General features: G+C 44.9%; 1 protein-coding gene across 2 annotated transcripts in view; it reads right to left on the bottom strand.

Moving 5' to 3' along the window:
• Positions 1 to 231: 231 nt before the first annotated feature.
• The window catches only part of SEPTIN7 (septin 7), a 407,754-nt gene continuing 387,957 nt past the window's right edge, over positions 232 to 20,028 (bottom strand). For both annotated transcript variants that reach the window (XM_029589487.1, XM_029589486.1), the window contains exons 14-15: positions 12,375 to 12,514; positions 232 to 2,910 (exon numbers count right to left, since the gene is read on the bottom strand). In XM_029589487.1, the coding sequence (XP_029445347.1) occupies positions 2,871 to 2,910; positions 12,375 to 12,514 (180 nt within the window). In that variant the 3' untranslated portion in view covers positions 232 to 2,870. The remainder of the gene's footprint in view (positions 2,911 to 12,374; positions 12,515 to 20,028) is intronic.

Raw genomic sequence — 20,028 nt, 5'->3', positions numbered from 1 at the left:
ATTCTGAAGCAGATAAACTATCATTGATTTCTTCTCTTTCAGCTAGTGAAAGGTTAATTAAACTTTTGTTTACTTTGTAGTATTATTGCTTTGCATTACTTGTATTAAAAGGTTATCTGGAAATGGAAGTATAAAATTGACAATAAAATGAACATTCCTACAAGCAGTAATTGCTGATGCAAACTTCTTTGAGAATTCAGATCGTGTCGGTATATTAACATAGCGACATAGTAAAGTTCATAACATTGTTTATTGTGTGACTTTTTACAATACAAACAAAAATACAGAAATGCAATATAGGAAAACAGCTAAATGTAAAATGTTCTCTTTTAAAAGGCCATGATTCTCATTTCTAGTTAAATATAGGACTGACTGTACATAGTCACACAGAAGCTGATTGTTATCTCAGGGAGAAAAAAAAGTAGTTGTGCAAAACATTTCAGCAGGACACAGAACAAAATGTGTTTCACATATGGTATTTATATATTTTGTCAGTATCATCCCACGTCTTTAATAAAAATGTATTCTACATTGTCAATGAGTGGCATAGGCTTTCAAGGCCTGTACTGGGGCAGCTATTTCTCTCCACTAATACCATCTGTACATGCACCTTTAAGTCTTGTGTTTTCCCTTTCATTTTTTCATCCAAACTGCTGCTGGCCCAGGTAGATTCTCTGTGTGATTGTTTACCTGTTTATACAAATCATTTTTATGACACCCTTTGCTTAGTTAAACCTATTATTGCTCTGTTTCTGAATACCTTTTAGATTTGATTTGTTACTTATAAGGTTTTGTCTCTAAACATTTTTCCTAAACTGTCAGGACTTCTAAAAGCACACTTTACCATATTTGAGCAAAAAAAAAAGTTCTTATGAAGTCTGTCTAGATGCTCATATTTATATTTTATTATTAATGATCTGTAATCTATTCTCCTGCTGGTCTTTATGCTAATGAGTTTTTGTGTTTTTTTAAATTGCTGGTATTGGTACTGCCATTTTCATTCAATAGCGACTATTTTCATCACCGAGCAAGTGCGAATGATGAGAATCAATGCATTTTTTAATAGAAAGATTTGCCTACAATTCAGTGCTCAGTTTGAAACAGCACTGATTTCCATATATAGTTCAAGATTTAAGTCTGATTAATGCTCTTTACAATGACTCATACTTTTTCTGTAACACTGTCCAGCATATCTGATTTCATTTAAGCCTTGGTATGTTTCAATTTTATAAATAAAAACAGTTTTTGATCTTTTTTCATTTTCTCTATTTTCACCCATATGAGAACTTCTGTCATAAAAAAAATATTAGTCTGTCATGTTTACCATTTTTTTCTATGCCATTCTGGCTGTTCACAGGCTGTCAAGACATTACTCGTTAGCTATAATGCTCTTCCTCATCAAGTTTGCTTTAATCTTTATATAACACTAATAGAAAAAAGTAGTCTTAGCAGTATAAAACTTATGTTGACTATAAATGCAATTTGTATTAACATATTTAACTCATTTTCACCCTTGATTCATACTTTTTCGTAAAGATAAGACATTTCCAATGTTTGTTTTTCTGAATTACTGCTCATTTTTTTCTCAATACAGATCGATCCTCAAGTTTTCGCTTTGGTTGTTCCCTGCCAGTTTGCATATTCTAGTTACTAAAGATGTATCTTTGAACTTTGTGTTTTTCACTCTGTCAGAGCTTTGAATACAATAAATTCCCCTCCTCACCTTTCTTACAAAGATAGCTCATGCCATTTTGCATTCTCTCACAAATCCGTACTTGCATATTTATATTTTCAATCACTTCAACTCTCCTTGATAAAGGCCTTTCGGCCGAAACAGAACCATGTTGGGTTTACACTAATAACCTATGTTTCTGATACTTACTATTTTGTTTACACACTTTTTTCCATCCTTCCTTCTTTTTTCTATTTTTCCCTTTGTCAGCAAGTTACATGCTAGTAATGGTTAATTATTTTTGATCAAACTATTTTTGTAGTCTGACATTTTTTAACACACTTTGTCCTTCTGTGTCCTGTAGATATACCTTGCATAACTTTTTTCTTTTGTTTTGACTCTGGTCATTATACCTCTTTTGCTCCATCTGGTTGTTTCTAAAAATGACCTAATCACATTTTTCCTGCTAATTATCATAAAATACAACTAGGGAATAAAAGGGAAGGGGAAATTTTTCAGGAAATAGATTTATGAATATGAAAGAAAAGCTACATTTAGTTTAGAAAGGTCAATATATGAAAAATACCTAATTTAAATGTTACAAAATGAAGCAGTAATGGAATTCTGGCTAACAAAATCACTAAATGAAAATATATTTTAAAGAAAATCCCTAAACAAAAATACATTTATAAAAAGCCTGAGGTGCATTGTAAGCCTATAAGTTTCTTTTTTCCATATATATTTTTAAACAATGGAAGTGTCAAAAATAGTTTCAACTTTTTAAGGCTAGATTAGAATATGTTGCACTGTATGGAAATCATGTATAATATTCAGAAAGCACAGGCTGTAACATTATGGCAATTTTCTCCTCACTGAAAACCTTTCAGAGTCCTTTTATTTTAGAATATCCTGTAGACCACTGACCACCAGAACATGATTGTACAAAAATTTTTTGTATGCATTAAAGACATCAGTTAAAAAATAAAAATAAGTACTCAGAGCTGATGATCTAAGTACACAAAACCCTAGACAATTCAAGGTATCAATCTTCATCAAGAATAAAAGAAATGTCAAGCTGTTAAATCCACCGCTCTTGATAAAACTGGTGCAGGATTGGTTAACTGGATCCAACAAAATGATGTCCAGGATGGTATACTAAATTAATAAAGAGTAACTAGCTGGTGGTCAATAAAAGCTTTTAAAATATCTTCCCTTTCTTCTTGTTTTTCTCCAAGGTTCTAAAAAATACAAAACAAAAAATGATTACATTCTAAATGATAAAGAAATATGATTATGGTAATAGTGCTAGTACAAAATATTTTCAATATGACTTTAGACTGTAAAAAAAACTATATTCTTGAACCCACTGAATTACTTGAATTAGTCCCCAATTATTCCAGTTTTGGCATGAAATATGATCTTCAATTATCAAATCTAGACTGATAATGAACTTTTATTCTCTGCTTGGTTGAAAAGCATAGCTATTACCAAGTAGAGGACAGCCTCTTCTGGACAAAGTTTAAGTGGTTCTCCAATAAGTATGGAGTGTTAAACAAAGCAAATAACGATCTGGTTAAAGCGGTGCCAAGAGCTTTCCCTAAGAGAAATAAACATGCAGATGGCAAATGAAATTTAATGTGGACAAGTGCAAAGTGAAGCACTTAGGGAAGAGTAACCCAAATTATAGCTACATGATGCAAGGTTCCACATTAGAAGTCACACAGGAAAAGGATCTAGATGCCATCGTTGAAAATACATTGAAATGTTCTGCTCAATGTGCAGCAGCAGCCAAGAAAGCAAATAGAAAGCAGAGTTGCTTACCTGTAACAGGACAGCAGGATGTTAGTCCTCACATATGGGTGACGACATCAGGATGGAGCCCAATCACATAACACTTTGTCAAAGTTTCTAGAACTTTGACTGGCACACTGAGTATGCCCAGCATGCCACTAACCCTGCATCCAGTAAGGGTCCCCCTTCAGTCTCGTTTGTAGCAAAACGTACTAGTGAAAAATCAACAATATAAATGGGCTCTGACCGACAACCCGCAAATGCGCAGTAGAGAGCAGCTCTACAGCGCATGTGCGGACCAGAGAGCTCTGCGTGACGTGCTGGGTGTCACAGAGGGGAGAGGAAAGGGCAGACGAGCTGCTGCTCCGAGAAATGGCTCAGCCTGTTCCTCCACCGCCGGGGAAGGGAGTAGGGACTGCTGGACCGTTACACACAGGAGGAGGAAAGGGCAAAAGAGTTGCCGAGCCAGTCCGTCTGCTGCCGGGGAAGGGGGGAGGGAGCAGGAATGGCTGGAGCAGAGCAAATCTCGCCCATTTGAGACGCCACAGTACACTGGGAGGGAGATTCGGAGAGAGGCAGGTCCCCATAGCGGAGCCCCTCCCCCTCTGCATCTCCCACATTCAGCAAGGTACAGCCAGCCCTGTAGAAGAGAAAAAGAGAGTGGAGGAGGGCTAAGGGAGAGGGAAGGGGTTGTGGATGAGGTGAGAGGGGAAGGAAAGGGAAGATGAGAGGGAAGGGAAGGGAAGGAAAAGGGAAGAGGATATGAATGAGTAAGTGGGAAGGGTAAAGTTGTGGAGAAGAGAAAAAAGGGAGTGGAGGAGGGCTGGGATAGGGATGGGGTTCTGGATGAAGTGAGAGGGGAAGGAAAGGGATGAGAAGGGATGGAAGGACATGTGTCAGTAAGTGGGAAGGGTAAGAAGTTGTGGAGAAGAGAGAGGCTCTGATTGATGTGCCGGTCTGACCAATGGAATCTTGCCCATTTGAATGGGATTGCAGGAAAAATTGGCAAGTGGAGGAAGGGGAGTGATTGACGAGGGGGAGAAGGGTGAATGAGCGAGGGGAAGGGGGAGTGAAGAAGAAGTTAGAAGAGAGCCATGTCCAAAAATGAACCGAAAAGATTTTTTCTTTTAATGTAGCCCGTTTTGACAGGCTTAAAGGCTTGTAAAATAATAAAACGTAAGCAAACCCAACTCCGCGGGATGGCGGGCAGATTTCGTGAGGACTAACATCCTGCGGTCCTGGGAGAACACCTGTTACAGGTAAGCAACTCTGCTTTCTCCCAGGACAAGCAGGATGGTAGTCCTCACATATGGGTGAATAGCAAGCTACAGGATGCCCAAATAGAGTGAACCAAAAACACCGAACGACGTGCAACAGGCACAACAACAGGGGTGGTTTTGGGTAGGAGGGTAGCCTGAGTTTCATAGTGGGTCGCAGGAAGGAAGCTGGGTTATTAAACTGGGAACAAATTACGCAGGACAGACTGGCCAAAGATGGAATCTTACGAGACAATAGTGAGCTGCAAAGGTGTGGAGAGAGCTCCATGTGGCAGTTCTGCAGATGTCAGCAGAGGTACAGAACGGAAGTGCGCTACTGATGTTGCCATGGCTCTTACTGAATGCGCTTTCACGCATCCTTGTAGCGGAAGGCCTGCTTGTTGGTAGCAGAAGGTAATATAGACCGCCAGCCAGGAGGATAGGGTCTGCTTGCCCACAGGAACTCCCAGTTTGGTTTTACTAAAGGAGACAAACAGTTGGGTGGACTTCCTATGGGCTGCAGTGCGGTCCAAATAAAAGGCGAGCGCACGTTTACAGTCCAAGGAATGCAGGGCCCGCTCACCTGGGTGTGAGTGGGGTTTTGGAAAAAATGTGGGTAGTATTATGGATTGATTTAAGTGGAAATCAGACACTACCTTTGGCAAAAATTTGGGGTGAGTGCAGAGTACCACACGATCTTGGAGAAATTTTGTGTAAGGTGGGTATGTTACCAGTGCTTGTAGCTCACTGACTGCGAGCTGAAGTTAAAGCAAGTAGAAAGAGCACTTTCCAGGTGAGATGACGAAGTTCGTAGGAGTGCAGGGGCTCGAACGGAGGTCGCATGAGCCGTGCTAGTACCACATTGAAGTCCCATGCCAGAACCGAAGGACGCAGTGGAGGCTTCAGCTGTAGCAAGCCTCTCATAAAGCGCCCTACAAGGGGCTGCCCAGAGATCAGGGCATCTCCTATGTCTTTGTAGTAAGCAGCTATGGTGCTGACATGTACTCAGATGGAGGAGGTTTGTAGGCCAGACTCAGAGAGGTACCAGAGGTAGTCCAGGAACCTTGTTGTGGGGCAGGAAAAGGGATCTATTTCCTTTGTGGTGCACCACAAGGAGAATCTTTTCCATTTGGAACGATAAGATTTCCTAGTAGAAGGCTTTCGTAAAGCTATGAGGACCTGGGACACGTTGTCGGAAAGGTTAAGGGATTGCAGTATCAACCTTTCAACATCCATGCTGTCAAAGACAGGGAGTGGAGGTTCGGATGACACAATAGTCCGTTCTGCGTTATCACAGTTGGATCTGTGCCCAGGCGAATTGGTTGCTGGACTGAGAGGTCGCGAAGGATGGGAAACCAAACCAGACACGGCCAGTAAGGGGCTATGAGGATCACTGAGCCCCGGTTGTGTCGTAACTTCACGAGAGTCTTGCTGATGATTGGAAGTGGAGGATAGGCATACAGAAACCCTTTGTCCATGAGTGGGCGAAGGCATCCCTTGGAGGTGTCTTGTGGCTGCGGTGTAGAGAGCAGAAGTTTTCCACTTTGGGGTTGTGAATTGACGCGAAGAGGTCTATGTGCGGGTGGCCCCACTGGTGGAAAATTCTGTTCGCTACAGTGGGATCCAGGGACCATTCGTGGGGATGAAAGGTCCGAGATTGGCTGCCATCACATTGTCCACGCCTGCCAGGTAGGCTGCTCTCAGTAGCATGGAGCGTGAGAGAGCCTAGGCCCATATCTGCGCTGCCTCCTGGCATAGCAGGTAAGAGCCTGTACCCCCCTGCTTGTTGAGGGTACCACATCGAAACCTGGTTGTCTGTTTGAATTAGGATTACCTTGTTGGATAAGCAATCCTGGAAAGCAAATAATGCGTATTGTATTGCTCTGAGCTCTAGAAAATTGATCTGGTGCTTTGTTTCTGCTGTGGTCCTGGTTTCCTGGGTTTGCAGGTTGACGATAAGGGCTCCACAACCAAGGCTGGAGGCATCTGTTGTCAGTATAATCTGAGGTTCTGGAGATTGAAAGGGTAGTCCTATCAGAAGACTGGACTCCTGTATCCACCAGGTTAGTGAGAGACTAAGCTGGCTGGTGATGTGGACAATGTGGGACATATGTTGATATGATTGGGACCACTGGGACTTTAAACTCCATTGTGTTACTCTCATGGCTAGACGAGCCATTGGGGTAACATGAACCGTGGACGCTATGTGACCTAGTAAGGTTAGTAGGTGATGAGCTGTGGTGGTTCGGCGAGTCTGTACTGCTTTGGCCAAGTTTGATAATGTGCGTGCTCAGTCCTTTGGGAGGAACACTTTGGCTTGTAAGGTGTTTAAATCCGCTCCGATGGAGAGGGTACGTGATGGAATCAGATTTGACTTGGGATAGTTTATGAGAAACCCCAAGGATTGCAGTAGCTGTAAAAGTGAGATGGAGGGAGTGAAGTACTACCTCCTTGGATGGACCTCTGAGTAACCAATCGTCTAGATACAGATAGACGTGGATCCTTTGTTGTCTTAGGTAAGCCGCTACTACTGCCAGGCATTTCGTGAACACACCGGGTGCTGATGCTAGGCCGAATGGTAGTACTCTGTATTGGAAATGACGGTGACAGACTAAGAATCTGAGGTATTTTCGATGTGGAGGGGTTACTGCTTTATGAGCATACACCTCCTGAAGATCTAGAGAGCAAAGCCAATCCCCCTTTTGAAGAAGAGGGAGCATGGAGCCCAAAGTTACCATTCTGAACTTTTCCTTGCGTAGATGTATGTTTAGGGTACGAAGATCCAATATAGGACGAATGCCACCTGACTTTTTTGGAATTAGAAAATATCGGAAGTAGAACCCTTTCCCATGCTGCAGTCGGGGAACCAGTTCTATGGTATTGGACTGGAGGAGGGTTGAAAGTTCCTCCTCGAGAAGTGGAGAAAGGTCGATTAAACTCCACATGGGACGAGGTGGAGAGTCCGATGGTAGCGTGAGGAAGTTTAGATGGTAAACTTGGGCAACTACAGAAAGGACCCATTGGTCCGTTGTTATTGCGTGCCATATGTTTGCAAAGTGACACAAGCGGCCTCCTACAGGAAAAGTTGCTGGAGGTGGGGGTTGACTGTTGCTCTCTAGAAGGGAGTCAAAATCCCGATGCAGGACCTGTGTGGGGAGCTGGTTGGGTTTTTGGAGGTCTGTGCTGACAAGGTTGACCTTTCTGATAGGGCCTGGTTGGACGAAACCTGGACGGAGGAGGGTAATACCTATGGGTTTTATAGTTTAGCTTCCTGGTATCCCTTCTGAACTGCCTTTTGGTAATGGATGGAAAGTCAGAGGGAACAGTAGATAGTTGGTGCAATGTCTCAATCATGATGGTCTTTGCGTTGCGCAACTGTTTCTTGGATTTCCTCACCAAACGAGTTGTCCCCTGTATAGGGAAGGTCCGTCAACCTGTCTTGGACTTCTTGACGCAAGTTTGAAGATTTCAACCATGCCCATCGTCTGGCACTTATGCCTGCTGCTGACACTCTGGAGGCAGTCTCAAATGTCATAGGCAGCTCTGACCTCGTGTTTTCCAGCATCAAGGCCCTTCTGAAGGATGGAATTCAGTTCTTCCTGAAACTCCTCTGGCAGGGATTTGGAGAAATTTTGCACCTGCTTCCAAAGGTTTCTGGAGAACTGAGTCATATATAGCTGAAAGGCTGCTATACATGACAACATAGAATTATGGAACATCCTGCGTCCAAAGGCGTCCGAAGATTTGTGCTCCTTGGGGCAGAAGAACGAGGGCAGGATCTCTTTGCTTTCTTCTGAGTGGATTCAACCACTACAGAGTGGTGAGGGAGCTGGGTTTTCTGGAATCCTGGAGCTGACTGAACCAGGTAGGTAGCATCAGTTTTCCTGTTCACCATGGAACTGTACCTGGGTGCTCCCAGGTACTATGCAACAGGTCAAGCAGAACTTCATGGACTGGAATTGCCGTCACTTCCTTGGGGGCATCCACGAACTGCAGAACTTCCAGCATCCTGGGTCTGGCATCCTCTTCAGTTTGCAGCTTAAGGGATGGTTTCAGACATTTCCTTTACAAAGCTTGCAAATGAGAGGTCATCTGGAGGGGAGCGCAGTCTTTCCGATGGGATGTCCTCAGAATCCTGTGAGTCAGAGGAATCATCACTCCAGAGATCGTATGGCTGGTCTCCTGCACCCTGTGGTTCTTCTGATGGAATCGGTGGAGGCACCGAAAAGAGTGAGGCGGCACAGATGGTATTGGTGTTTTCGATGGGCATGTGGGTGGCAGTATACCCGATGGCCCTGGAATCAGGTCCGGCATAGACGGGTCACGGTCTTCGTCCAATGATCAAGGAATTGGGGTTGATGGCGGTGGAGGAATCAGCGGCCTCTGAGGCATCGTTGGTCCAGGAGGCACGGGCACTGATGAAGGTGTCTAGTCTTTCCAGTAGCGGAGCCAGCATCGTAGGCACCGGGTCAGGCCTCGGCATGGGAGTTGGTGCCAGTGGCGACAAATCCTCGAAGCGCTTGGATAACTGCCTCTTGAACCATTTGGTCCAATTCCTCCCAGAAGGATGGTGTTGGTAACAACTTCTGGGGTTGGAGGCTCCATAGGCATCCCCGGAGGGTCCACAGGAATATGTGGAGTCTCGGCTCCCGGCACCGTTGCAGGTGGAGAATGCCTCTGTGTCCCGGGTCTAAAGGAGCATGGGGGCTCCTCTCCCCAGGACTTCTTGGTGTTAGGAATTATTAGGAAGGGAATGGTTAATAAAACGGAAAATGTCATAATGCCTCTATAATCGCTCCACGATGAGACCACACCTTGAATACTGTGTACAATTCTGGTTGCTGCATCTAAAAAAAAGATATAATTGCTGTGGAGAAGGTACAGAGAAGGGCAACCAAAATGATAAAGGGGATAGAACAGCTCCCCTATGAGGAAAGGCTGAAGAGGTTAGGGCTGTTCAACTTGGAGAAGAGACGACTGAGGGGGGATATGATAGAGGTCTTTAAAATCATGAAAGGTCTTGAATGAGTAGATGTGAATCGGTTATTTACACTTTCGGATAATAGGAGGACTAGGGAGCATTCCATGAAGTTAGCAAGTAGCACATTTAAGACTAATCTGAGAAAATTCTTTTTCACTTAACGCACAATAAAGCTCTGGAATTTGTTGCCAGAGGATGTGGTTAGTGCAGTTAGTGTAGCTGGGTTCAAAAAAGGTTTGGATAAGTTCTTGGAGAAATCCATTAACGGCTATTAATCAAGTATACTTAGGGAATAGCCACTGCTATTAATTGCATCAGTAGCATGAGATCTTCTTAGTGTTTGGGTAATTGCCAGGTTCTTGTGACCTGGTTTGGCCTCTGTTGGAAACAGGATGCTGGGCTTGAACCCTTGGTCTGACCCAGCATGGCAATTTCTTATGTTCTGGTCTGGAGAGGGTGATGATTGAGGGTATTTGAACATTTTCCATGATTGGTATCAGACAGGTTAGTCCAACAGTCAGTATTGGATAAAATGAAATCAAACCAAAAAATTATTCCAAAGTGAGAAAAAGTAGTCTCAAACAGATTGCCAGAAGTTTGTTAAACTCTGGTGAAAAACAAAGGGGCAAAACCAACGAGCATGCCCCTTGATTGCGCTCCTTTGGTGCGCAGCACCTATGGCTCCTTTGAGTGCTTTTGACCCCCTCGTATTAGTATTGCTGCATTTAAAAAAGATTTGGTCAAGTTCCTGGAGGGAAAATCCATTAACCATTAAGGTAGAGTTGCAGGTATCAACTGCTTAGTCTTGGAAGAAGCAGCCTGGAATCTAGCTACCCCTTAAGATCCTGCCAGGTACTTGTGACCTGGGGCTTGGCCACTGCTGGAAACAGGATACTGGGCTTGATGGACCTTTTTCTGACCCTGTATGGCAGCTCTCATGTTCTTATAACAGGAAAAGGGTATTGTTGCTTTGTTACACTAAATCCTTCAAATATTTTGACCTTCCATTTTTCTGTCTAGCAGTTTCCATCTGCTTTTCTGGACTCTGAACTCAACAGAAATCAATTTCATGAGCCTTTAGTTAACTATCTTAGGTTCCCCCCACCCACTGCCGCAACAATACTTGACCATGTGCCTCAGACTACAATTCCTTAAGAACCCACGAGTCTGGTCAGTAGGTATCCTAAATGATAGCGGATACTTCCTTCCACCAAGGACAGTAAAAGCTGCCGCTGCAACATCCAAATGTCACAGCCAGTATAAAGAATATATTACTTATATTTAGATATGGAGTTGAAATTCTCTTGGACCGAGATCTGAACTGTGTTATTTTCAAGTTGCAAGAACAGATATTGGAAGCTATATTATACACATTGTAGCCTTGAGTGATGTTTCTGAAATGCAGCCAACAATGCAAAGTTTTTGAGGCCATACCAGCTGTGATCAGACACCGACCAAAGACCAAGTTCCTCAGAAAAATGAACAGAAAGGAGCCAGCATGTTTGAGCCAGAAGCAATTAGACAGCTTGACACAGATATCCTGTTTATCTTTCTCCATATACAGAGATTACTGAAAAGTAGTGAGGTCCTAACCATCAGTAACCACATTATTCTGTACTAAGATGACTCAATATACATATATATACACAAAAATACAACAGATAGTCACTTATTTCATGGATACATACAAATAAATAGCACTTGAAGATAGTTTTGTGTTTTTGAAATATCTCAGCGTACCATGAATATACACAATTCTCGCTTCTTATATCAGGACCTTCATAACAGCCATGCATAGGTTACTTAATGATTTTTCACCTTCTTGCAAATATGGGTCCTATTTAATCATATGTGTGTGTTTGACATGTACGCTGCACCAAACATATTGGAGGCTGCGGATTACAAGAAACGCTAACTAAATACACACAATTTGCTAGGTTTTTATGTTGGTCACTGTCAGTCATTCTCAAAAAAAATATTTGCTCAAAAGACTTTTTGTGATGTCTTGATTTTGTTTCCCTATGATCTCCTCTGGGAATTTCACCCAAAAGCATCCCTTAGTCATCTTAAGGAAAAAAATACAATTAAAATGTGTTTTGCATTCTGTGTGTTCCTCCACAGGTGCAAACTTATACACATGCCTAAACCATACATCTGAACATTGTGGCATCTCTGCGGTTAAAAATACGTGTGCAGTTACACAGCACACATACTTCTTCCAATTGCAATAAGCATGCCCATCATCTATCCATGGCAAAGGAAGAGAGGGTTTTCTAAGGGCAAGGGGAGGTTAAGGGAGTGACTATGCGCATACATGCTGTTTCCCACGCTCCACTCAATTTCTAATGGGCCTAGAACCAATCTTCATATATTAGAATTAGCAAATGGCTCCAGTTTTACAGGGTAAGCTGATCCACTCTTGGTTTTACACCAGTGTATGCATGGATTCAGTAGCTTTTCTATAAAATAAAAAGAGAAAAACTATGCACGCAATGGGGTAAAATCAAGACAGAATTAGCTAGCCTGGAAAAAAATTGAGCCCATTGGTATTCACAATATACATTTATTAATTATAATAAAAGGTAATATCTCCATACAACTACTTTGATTTTCTTTTAGCTAGTTTTTATTTTTCATGGGATACCACTACTTTCTACATGTTATACATAATTACCTGGAAGAATTCTGCTGCTCCAAAATACGTTGCTGAGTTTCCCAATTTGATTTCTCATCTTCAAATTGGCGACGTTTCTCCTCTAATTCCTTGTGCTGTGCCTCCAAGTTCTTTTTCATTTGCTCATGACGCCGTTGAAGCTGTAAGAAAAAAATATCTTGAAGTTATGGAACTTAATACAGTATAACATAGTATAATGTTTAATATATTATAGTTTATATAAGTTGTTTGCTATTAATTGGGAGTTGTGAATTTTTCTATGAAGAGTTTGTCAAAGTTGAATTTATTTTTTTTAAAGCTAACTGGACCTCAATTTCTTTTAAAGGCTAAGGAGGTGGCAGTTAGGAGAGATACATTAATAATGATCAGTAGTTTCAGTTTCTAGAAATTATTTGTCTGGATACTTTTGACATATAATTTGTGAACTATATTTTTCTTCTAGCCCAGAAGATTCTCTGATCCTTTGGTCTTCCAGCACAATCAGAACCAGCCATTTCCTAGCGTGTAGCCAGATGGACTCAAGACCAACGGGTATTGTGCTCTTCTGCTAGCAGATGGGAGACTGAGTCAGATTTCAAAGCTGACATCACTCTAGATATACCCCTGCAGTAACCTCAGCTCTTCAGTATCTCTCCATCTCCTAGCAGATGCAGACACTATACCACACACTAGAATAGTGTTAACAAATACAGCAAAGAAGAAAGAAAAAGAAAAATTACCTTAAAGAAGATCAAGCCCCCGCTCTCCTGCAGTGAAACCTAAGGGTCCCTCCCCCAGTTGGGAATTCCTGAGGTGATTTCCGAGATCCCTCAGAGATGTGCCTTGGTCTGGTAACCGGTTCCTGGTGTGGACTTAGCCCCTAGGGTGGCTGAAAGGCAGCAGGTGCAAAACAGAGCACGGCGGTGAAGGTAAAGCCCTCTCCCCCCACAGTTGGAGACCGTCCCGTCACTCGATCGGTAAGCGCCGAGATCAGGTAAGCAGAAAAATTTAAATCAGGTCTCTGGTCTCTGAGGCTCAGATTGCCGTACCGTTTTGGCTTACTTCCAGGCGAGGTAAAAGGGAGCACCGATCGGGTTGAGTGGCCCTGGCTGGGCTAGGCCACGATCTGAGGCAGGGGTCTACATGGAGACCTTGGGGGTGCCATCTGAAGCATGGGGGCATCAGCGCCATCTTCCCTTCTCGACCGGCGATACTCGCGCGGGACAGCTGATGCGCGCGTCCAATACAGACGCGCGAACAACTACACGCACAACTGGGCCATGCGCACAAATGAACACACCTTGCGCGCACAACTACACGCACAGCCCCATTTACAGCTACACGCGCATTGAAACTAGAGGCAATGGCACTGGCACCCAAAAAGGCCAGAAGGCACTCTCTTTGCACAGCCTGCCACATAAGAGCTGCGCAGCCGGAACTGGAGTCCTGCCTGTGCAAGCAATGTGAGGAAGCCCAGGGGGAACCAAAGCCTGGTCCCTCACTGTCAGGGGATGGGTCCGGAACTACTACAGATGACAGTTCCCTGGATCTATGCATCTCTGATGGGGCCTCTCCACAAGAGGGCACATCAGGGGCTCCTACGCAGACTCCCCCGGGACTAACATGGATCCAGGAACCTTCTCCTGGTTAGAATTTTTCCAAGGGTTGCAAGCCTTTGTTCAGGCGCAATCAGCCCCTGCTGCACCCCAGGCTCAAACCCTGCCGGAAGCACAAGATCCTCCCGGCCCTACTCAGATGCCTCGAAGCATGCCTCGCCTAACCAAGATTTTCCCTGACAGGGACCCAGACACTTCAGATGATGATGGAGACTCCCTGGAAAAAGGAGAAATTCCTCCAGGCCTGGAACCATACCGAACCTTGTTTCACTTCTTCCACAAGGATGAACTACCAGCCCTTGTTTTCCAGTCTCTGAAGACTCTGGGTATTCCAGGCATGGACCCGATGACGGAACCAAAGAACCACCCCATCCTGGTGTCCCTTCGTAAAGCCTCATGCTACTTCCCAATGATGGAAGCCATCCAGGAACTGATTGACCTGGAGTGGGATGCCCCGGAGGCCAGCTTCAAAGGGGGGTCGGGCCTTGGAAGCCCTATACCCCCTAGAACCAGCGACCAAGGAGCGCCTGTGTTTCCTGAAAGTTGACGCCATGGTCTGTGCCATCTCAAAGCGAACGATTCCCATTGAGGGAGGGGCTGCGTTGAAGGATACTCAGGATAGACGACTGGAATCCATCCTTAAACAGGCCTTCGACGCAACAGCAATGACACTGCAGATTGCTTCCTTCTGTGCAACGATGGCATGTTCCTGCTTGCTCCTCTCGAGAGGCAAATAACTCTGGAATGTATACTGGTGAGACCATGGAACCTGAAGCAGCCTTCCTGACGGATGCAAGCTCAGACCTGGTGCACACCTCAGCGTGAGGCGTAGCTTCGGGGTAGTGGCAGCCAGAAGACAACTATGGCTATGGAATTGGTCTGCTGACGAGACATCTAAAGTAAACGTCACAAGAATGCCCTTTAAAGGATCTCTCTTGTTCGGAAGCAAATTGGAGTAGTTAGCCAGAAAATGGGGCAAATTCCCAGTGCCTCGGCTACCGGAAGATAGGAATAAAAGATCTCAGTGTCCCTCATCCAGAAGAACCAAGGGCAGAGGCTCACAACGCTTTAGACCCTACAGGAACTCACAGTTCCAGGCACCTCGTCCCTCTGGAAGGTGCAAGCCCTTTCAGAACCAGACCAAGAGAGGAGCAGGCCCGGAGGTAGGATCCAGCCGTGCTCCACAATGAGAATGGGCTGACCCATCCAAGGAAGAGGAAATAGGGGGTCGACTTGCCCTCTTCTACCAAAGATGGGTCAAGATCACATCGGAAAAATGGGTACTAAACATCATTCGAGAAGGTTACTCTCTGGAGTTCCACAGTATCCCTCGAGACAAATTTATGATGTCACCCTGCCACTTCCACTCCAAGAGACTGGCAGTAGAAACCACTCTAACAAGGCTACTCAGTCTGAAGGCAATAACTCCGGTCCCCTCGCCCCAACAAAATACGGGGCGCTATTCCATCTATTTTATCGTTCCCAAGAAGGAAGGATCATTCCGGCCCATCTTGGATCTCAAGAAAGTCAACCATCATCTGCGGGTACTACACTACCGTATGGAAACTCTTCACTCCGTAATAATGGCACTACAACCAGGAGAGTTCCTAACCTCCCTGGACCTTTCCGAAACTTACCTTCACATTCCAGTCCATCAGGCTCCCCAGCGTTTCCTGCGCTTTGTGATACTGGGTCACCATTATCAGTTCTGAGTGCTACCCTTCGGCCTAGCAACCGCCCCCAGAACTTTCACCAAAATCATGGTGGTCGTGGCAGCAACACTGAGGAAGGAAAGGATCTTGGTACACCCTTACCTGGACGACTGGCTGATCAGGGCAAATTCTTCAGAAGAGAGCTGGCAGGTGACCAGCAGAGTGAAGAGCCTACTGCAGGAACTTGGTTGGGTCACAAACACAGGCAAGAGCAGTCTGCAGCCCTCTCAATCTCTAGAGTACCTGGAGGCCCGTTTCGACACCAAACAGAACAAAGTCTTCCTCCCTCCTCCCAGAAGAAGGAAACTGATGGAACAATTACGATAACTAATGACCAATGCATGCCCCAAGGTATGGGACTATCTTCAAGTCCTTGGCCTCATGGTATCAACCCTGGAATTCGTCCCGTGGGCAAGAGCCCATATGCGACTGCTCCAGCGCGCCTTACTGTCACGATGGAACCCACTGTCCCAGGACTACTCAATTCGCCTCCAAATACCAGCAGAGTACCTCTGCTGGTATTTGGAGGCGAACGTACCGTTCTCAGCTCCAGTGGTGGCTACAGGAAAAGCACCTAAGCAGAGGAGTAAGCCTATCCCCACCAAACTGGACAGTGCTCACCACGGATGCAAGCCTGTGAGGGTAGGGAGCCAACAGTCAGGAACTGACGGCCCTGGGACAATGGAACAAGGAAGAGGCGGAATGGAACATAAAACGCATGAAAGCTCGAGCAGTCAGACTAGCGTGCCTGCGATTCAGCCACAGACTCCAGGGCAAAGCGATTCGAGTAATGTCGGACAACGCGACAACGGTTGCTTACATCAACCGCCAGTGAGGAACCAGGAGCCAGCAGGTGTCTCTGGAGATAGACCATCTCATGGCATGGGCAGAGAGAAACCTACAAGGGATCTCAGCCTCCCACATCGCAGGAAAAAACAACATCTCAGCAGACTTCCTCAGCACAGACAGCCTGGACCCGGGAGAATTGACGCTGTCGACCACAGCCTTCCAACTGATAGTAAATTGCTGGGGACTCCCAGCCATGGATCTATGGGCCACCCGTCTCAGTTCCCAAGTCCCCAGATTCTTCAGCTGCAGACGAGAGCCACACTCCCAAGGGATCAACGCTCTCGACCAGACTTGGCCAGAGGAAGACATACTATACACCTTCCCCCCATGGCCACTACTGGGCTAGGTCATCCACAAGATAGATCACCACAGGGGATTAGTTCTACTAGTGGCCCTGGATTGGCCAAGATGACCATGATACGCAGACATGCAAAGACTCTTTGTGGGGAACCCTCTGTGCTACCACCACGCAGGGTCCTTCTCTGGCAGGGCCTGACTCTCCACGAAGATTCGTCTCGATTCCCTTCGGTCTGGCCCTTGAGAGGACTTGTCTGAAGAAGCACCATTACGCGAAGGCCGTGACTGACACCCTGCTCTGAGCACGCAAGTTCTCCACATCCCTGTCATACATACGGATCTGGAGAGTATTCGAAAGCCTGGTGCGAGGATCACGGGATACTCCTGCAGACAACCAAGATTCCCATGATTCTGGAGTTCCTACAGGATGGTATGAAGAAGGGGGTGTCACTCAACTCCCTCAAGGTCCAAGTAGCCGCACTATCCTGCTTCAGAGCAGAGGTGGACGGTATCCAGCCATCAACCCATTTGGATTTGTCCCGCTTCCTGAAAGGGGTTAAACAACTCCGACCACCCCTAAAGTGGCCGGTGCCTCTATGGAATCTCAATCTAGTATTAGACTTCCTAGCTGGGGCTTCCTTCAGAACACGCGGTCTGTCACTATGCCTCTTAACATTGAAGATTGTATTCCTGGTGGCAATATGTTCAGCTCGTCGCATCTCTGAACTACAGGCACTATCCTTCCGAAAGTGGTTTCCGAGTTTCACTTGAACCAAACCATCTCACTACCATCTCCGGATGAACATAAGGACTCTGAAGACTCACACCTTCTTCGCCATCTAAATGTCTGCAGACTCCTAGTGTGGTACCTGGAAAGATTGGAACTGTTGCACAAAATGGATCACTTGTTCGTCCTTCACAGCGGGAAGAAACAAGGAGAAGCGACCTCGCGGGCGACCATAGCCCGCAGGATCAAGGAAGTAATCAAGGCAGCCTACATAGGGGCAGGGAAGCCCTTACCACTACAGGTTAAGGCTCATTCTACGAGGGCCCAGGCAGTTTCTTGGGCAGAAACCAAGCTACTGTCACCCGCCGAGATCTGTCAGGCCGCAACGTGGTCCTCCATAAACATCTTCTCCAGGTTCTACCGTCTGGATGTTCAAGCCCGAGAAGACGCAGCCTTCGCAAGGGCAGTACTAAGTGGGCCACGGGCAGCCTCCGGCCCTATCCGGGAGTAGCTTTTGTACATCCCATTGGTCCTGAGTCCATCTGGCTACATGCTAGGAAATGGTGAAATTACTTACCTGATAATTTTGTTTTCCTTAGTGTAGACAGATGGACTCAGTATCCCGCCCACAGCTGCCCCAGAAAAGGAGAACCTCAGATAGCGAATGGGTAAACCGCGGCCTACCCCTAGTTCAAGACACCCACAGTTTGTCCAGGGTCGGTGTTAATTGGTTGAGTGCACTGGCGGTCTCCAGTTTGGAAATTAGTTGAACCAGTTCAGTTTTAATCAAGTTATTTAAGCAAAGATATATCCACAATGGCTTTTCGAAGAGAATACTGAACAGCTGAGGTTACTGCAGGGGTATATCTAGAGTGACATCAGCTTTGAAATCTGACTCAGTCTCCTATCAGCTAGCAGAAGAGCAGAATACACATTGGTCCTGAGTCCATCTGTCGACACTAAGGAAAACGAAATTATCAGGTAAGTAATTTCTCCACTGTTGCGCTAAACACCATAACCCTTCATTTGTAACTACCTGAGATTTTCCCACCCAAACCTATTTTTTTATATCCTCTTCCCAACTTCAACCCAGTCACTGCAGAGTCCCCAACTAACACTGACCCTCAAGTTTGGCCACTAGATGTCACTACTGAGTAATGCCAGAGACTTCCACCACCTCAAGAGACATGAACTCTACATCCGCAGTATGCCCAGTTGACCCAGAGAGCATAAGGTTGGTCTAGGAATTAAATCCAAGTCTTCTGCATGGCAATGTGCAGAATTTGTAACTGAGCCACTGGGCTAGCCCTGAAATTGTTTTAATATTTTGCAAATAGAAAAACTGCACTTCCAAAGTGCATTCATCACCTTTTTGGTGTCTTGAAAGGGCAGGGCAAACTGGTGCAAGTTCACAGATATTTTTAAATATGTATGATAACTCATCTTTAAAAGTTAAAAGATATATAGTCAAACACACAGCTACCTCACTATCAGCATGTAAAAAATGTATTCCCTTCTTGGAGAGTAGTAGCAGGGTTTTAAGATTTTTTAAATTATAAGTTCACCACAATAAGGCAGAAAAGTAAAAATGTTTTGAAGAAAAGCTTTTCTTGATTTTTTTTTTTAAGCATAGCATTACTACTAGTTCTAGTGGATCATCTACCCAGAGCATAAACCAAAAACAAATTATTAACCCCTTTGAAGTAAATGGGGGAGGAGATTATTCCTAAGGAGGAGGTTAGATCTCTTGGGGTTCAATTGAATTCAGCCATGAATTTAGAAAAACCTCTCTCTTTTGGTGAGAAATAGTCATCTGAGAATCAAGTTACTTAAACACATTAGACCATCAGTAGGGGGAGCTTTCCAAACAGATGTGTGGGAAGAAGAGGCCAAGTCCCAGTGTGATCTACAATGCTTCTTATGGTGCCAACTCTGCAAAGAGGTCTCAATCTTGGAGGCTGATTAGCTATGCTGCTCACACAGAGACTTTGAGGTCTTATTTGATACCATCTTCCAAAAGTCCTTTCATCTTCCAGGTGCTGGTATGAAGGGACTGTGGGGACATCCTGCTGCAACTAGGACAACTGGAAACATCATGGTCCAGGCCTAGGCAGTGGTAAGCAGATGGTTTGGGTGTCAATGATGGACATTTGGTGCCCACATCCATAGACTTTGGACCTGCTAAGGGTTTAACTTAGATTTTTCCATATCTGGTTTGTTTTTTTTTTTAAGTAGAATTTACAAGTTCTTTTAGATGGGCTACAGAGGCAACAGCATAAAAAGAAACAACTTGTAAATACAAAAGCAACAAAGAGTCAAACAGTAGCTCAGAAAAAGAAAGGGGCTCACAAGACAGCCACTGTGTGTAGACACTCTCATGCATATTCAAACACTTCTGAGCTCTGAGAGCTGTGTCTATGTTGGCACCATCTGATGACATTGCCCACTGGTTATGGTTGATTTCATCCTGTTTA

This window comes from Rhinatrema bivittatum, chromosome 2, assembly GCF_901001135.1.
Source record: "Rhinatrema bivittatum chromosome 2, aRhiBiv1.1, whole genome shotgun sequence".
Taxonomy (NCBI): Eukaryota; Metazoa; Chordata; class Amphibia; order Gymnophiona; family Rhinatrematidae; genus Rhinatrema; species Rhinatrema bivittatum.
This window is presented reverse-complemented; position numbering and strand designations above follow the sequence as displayed.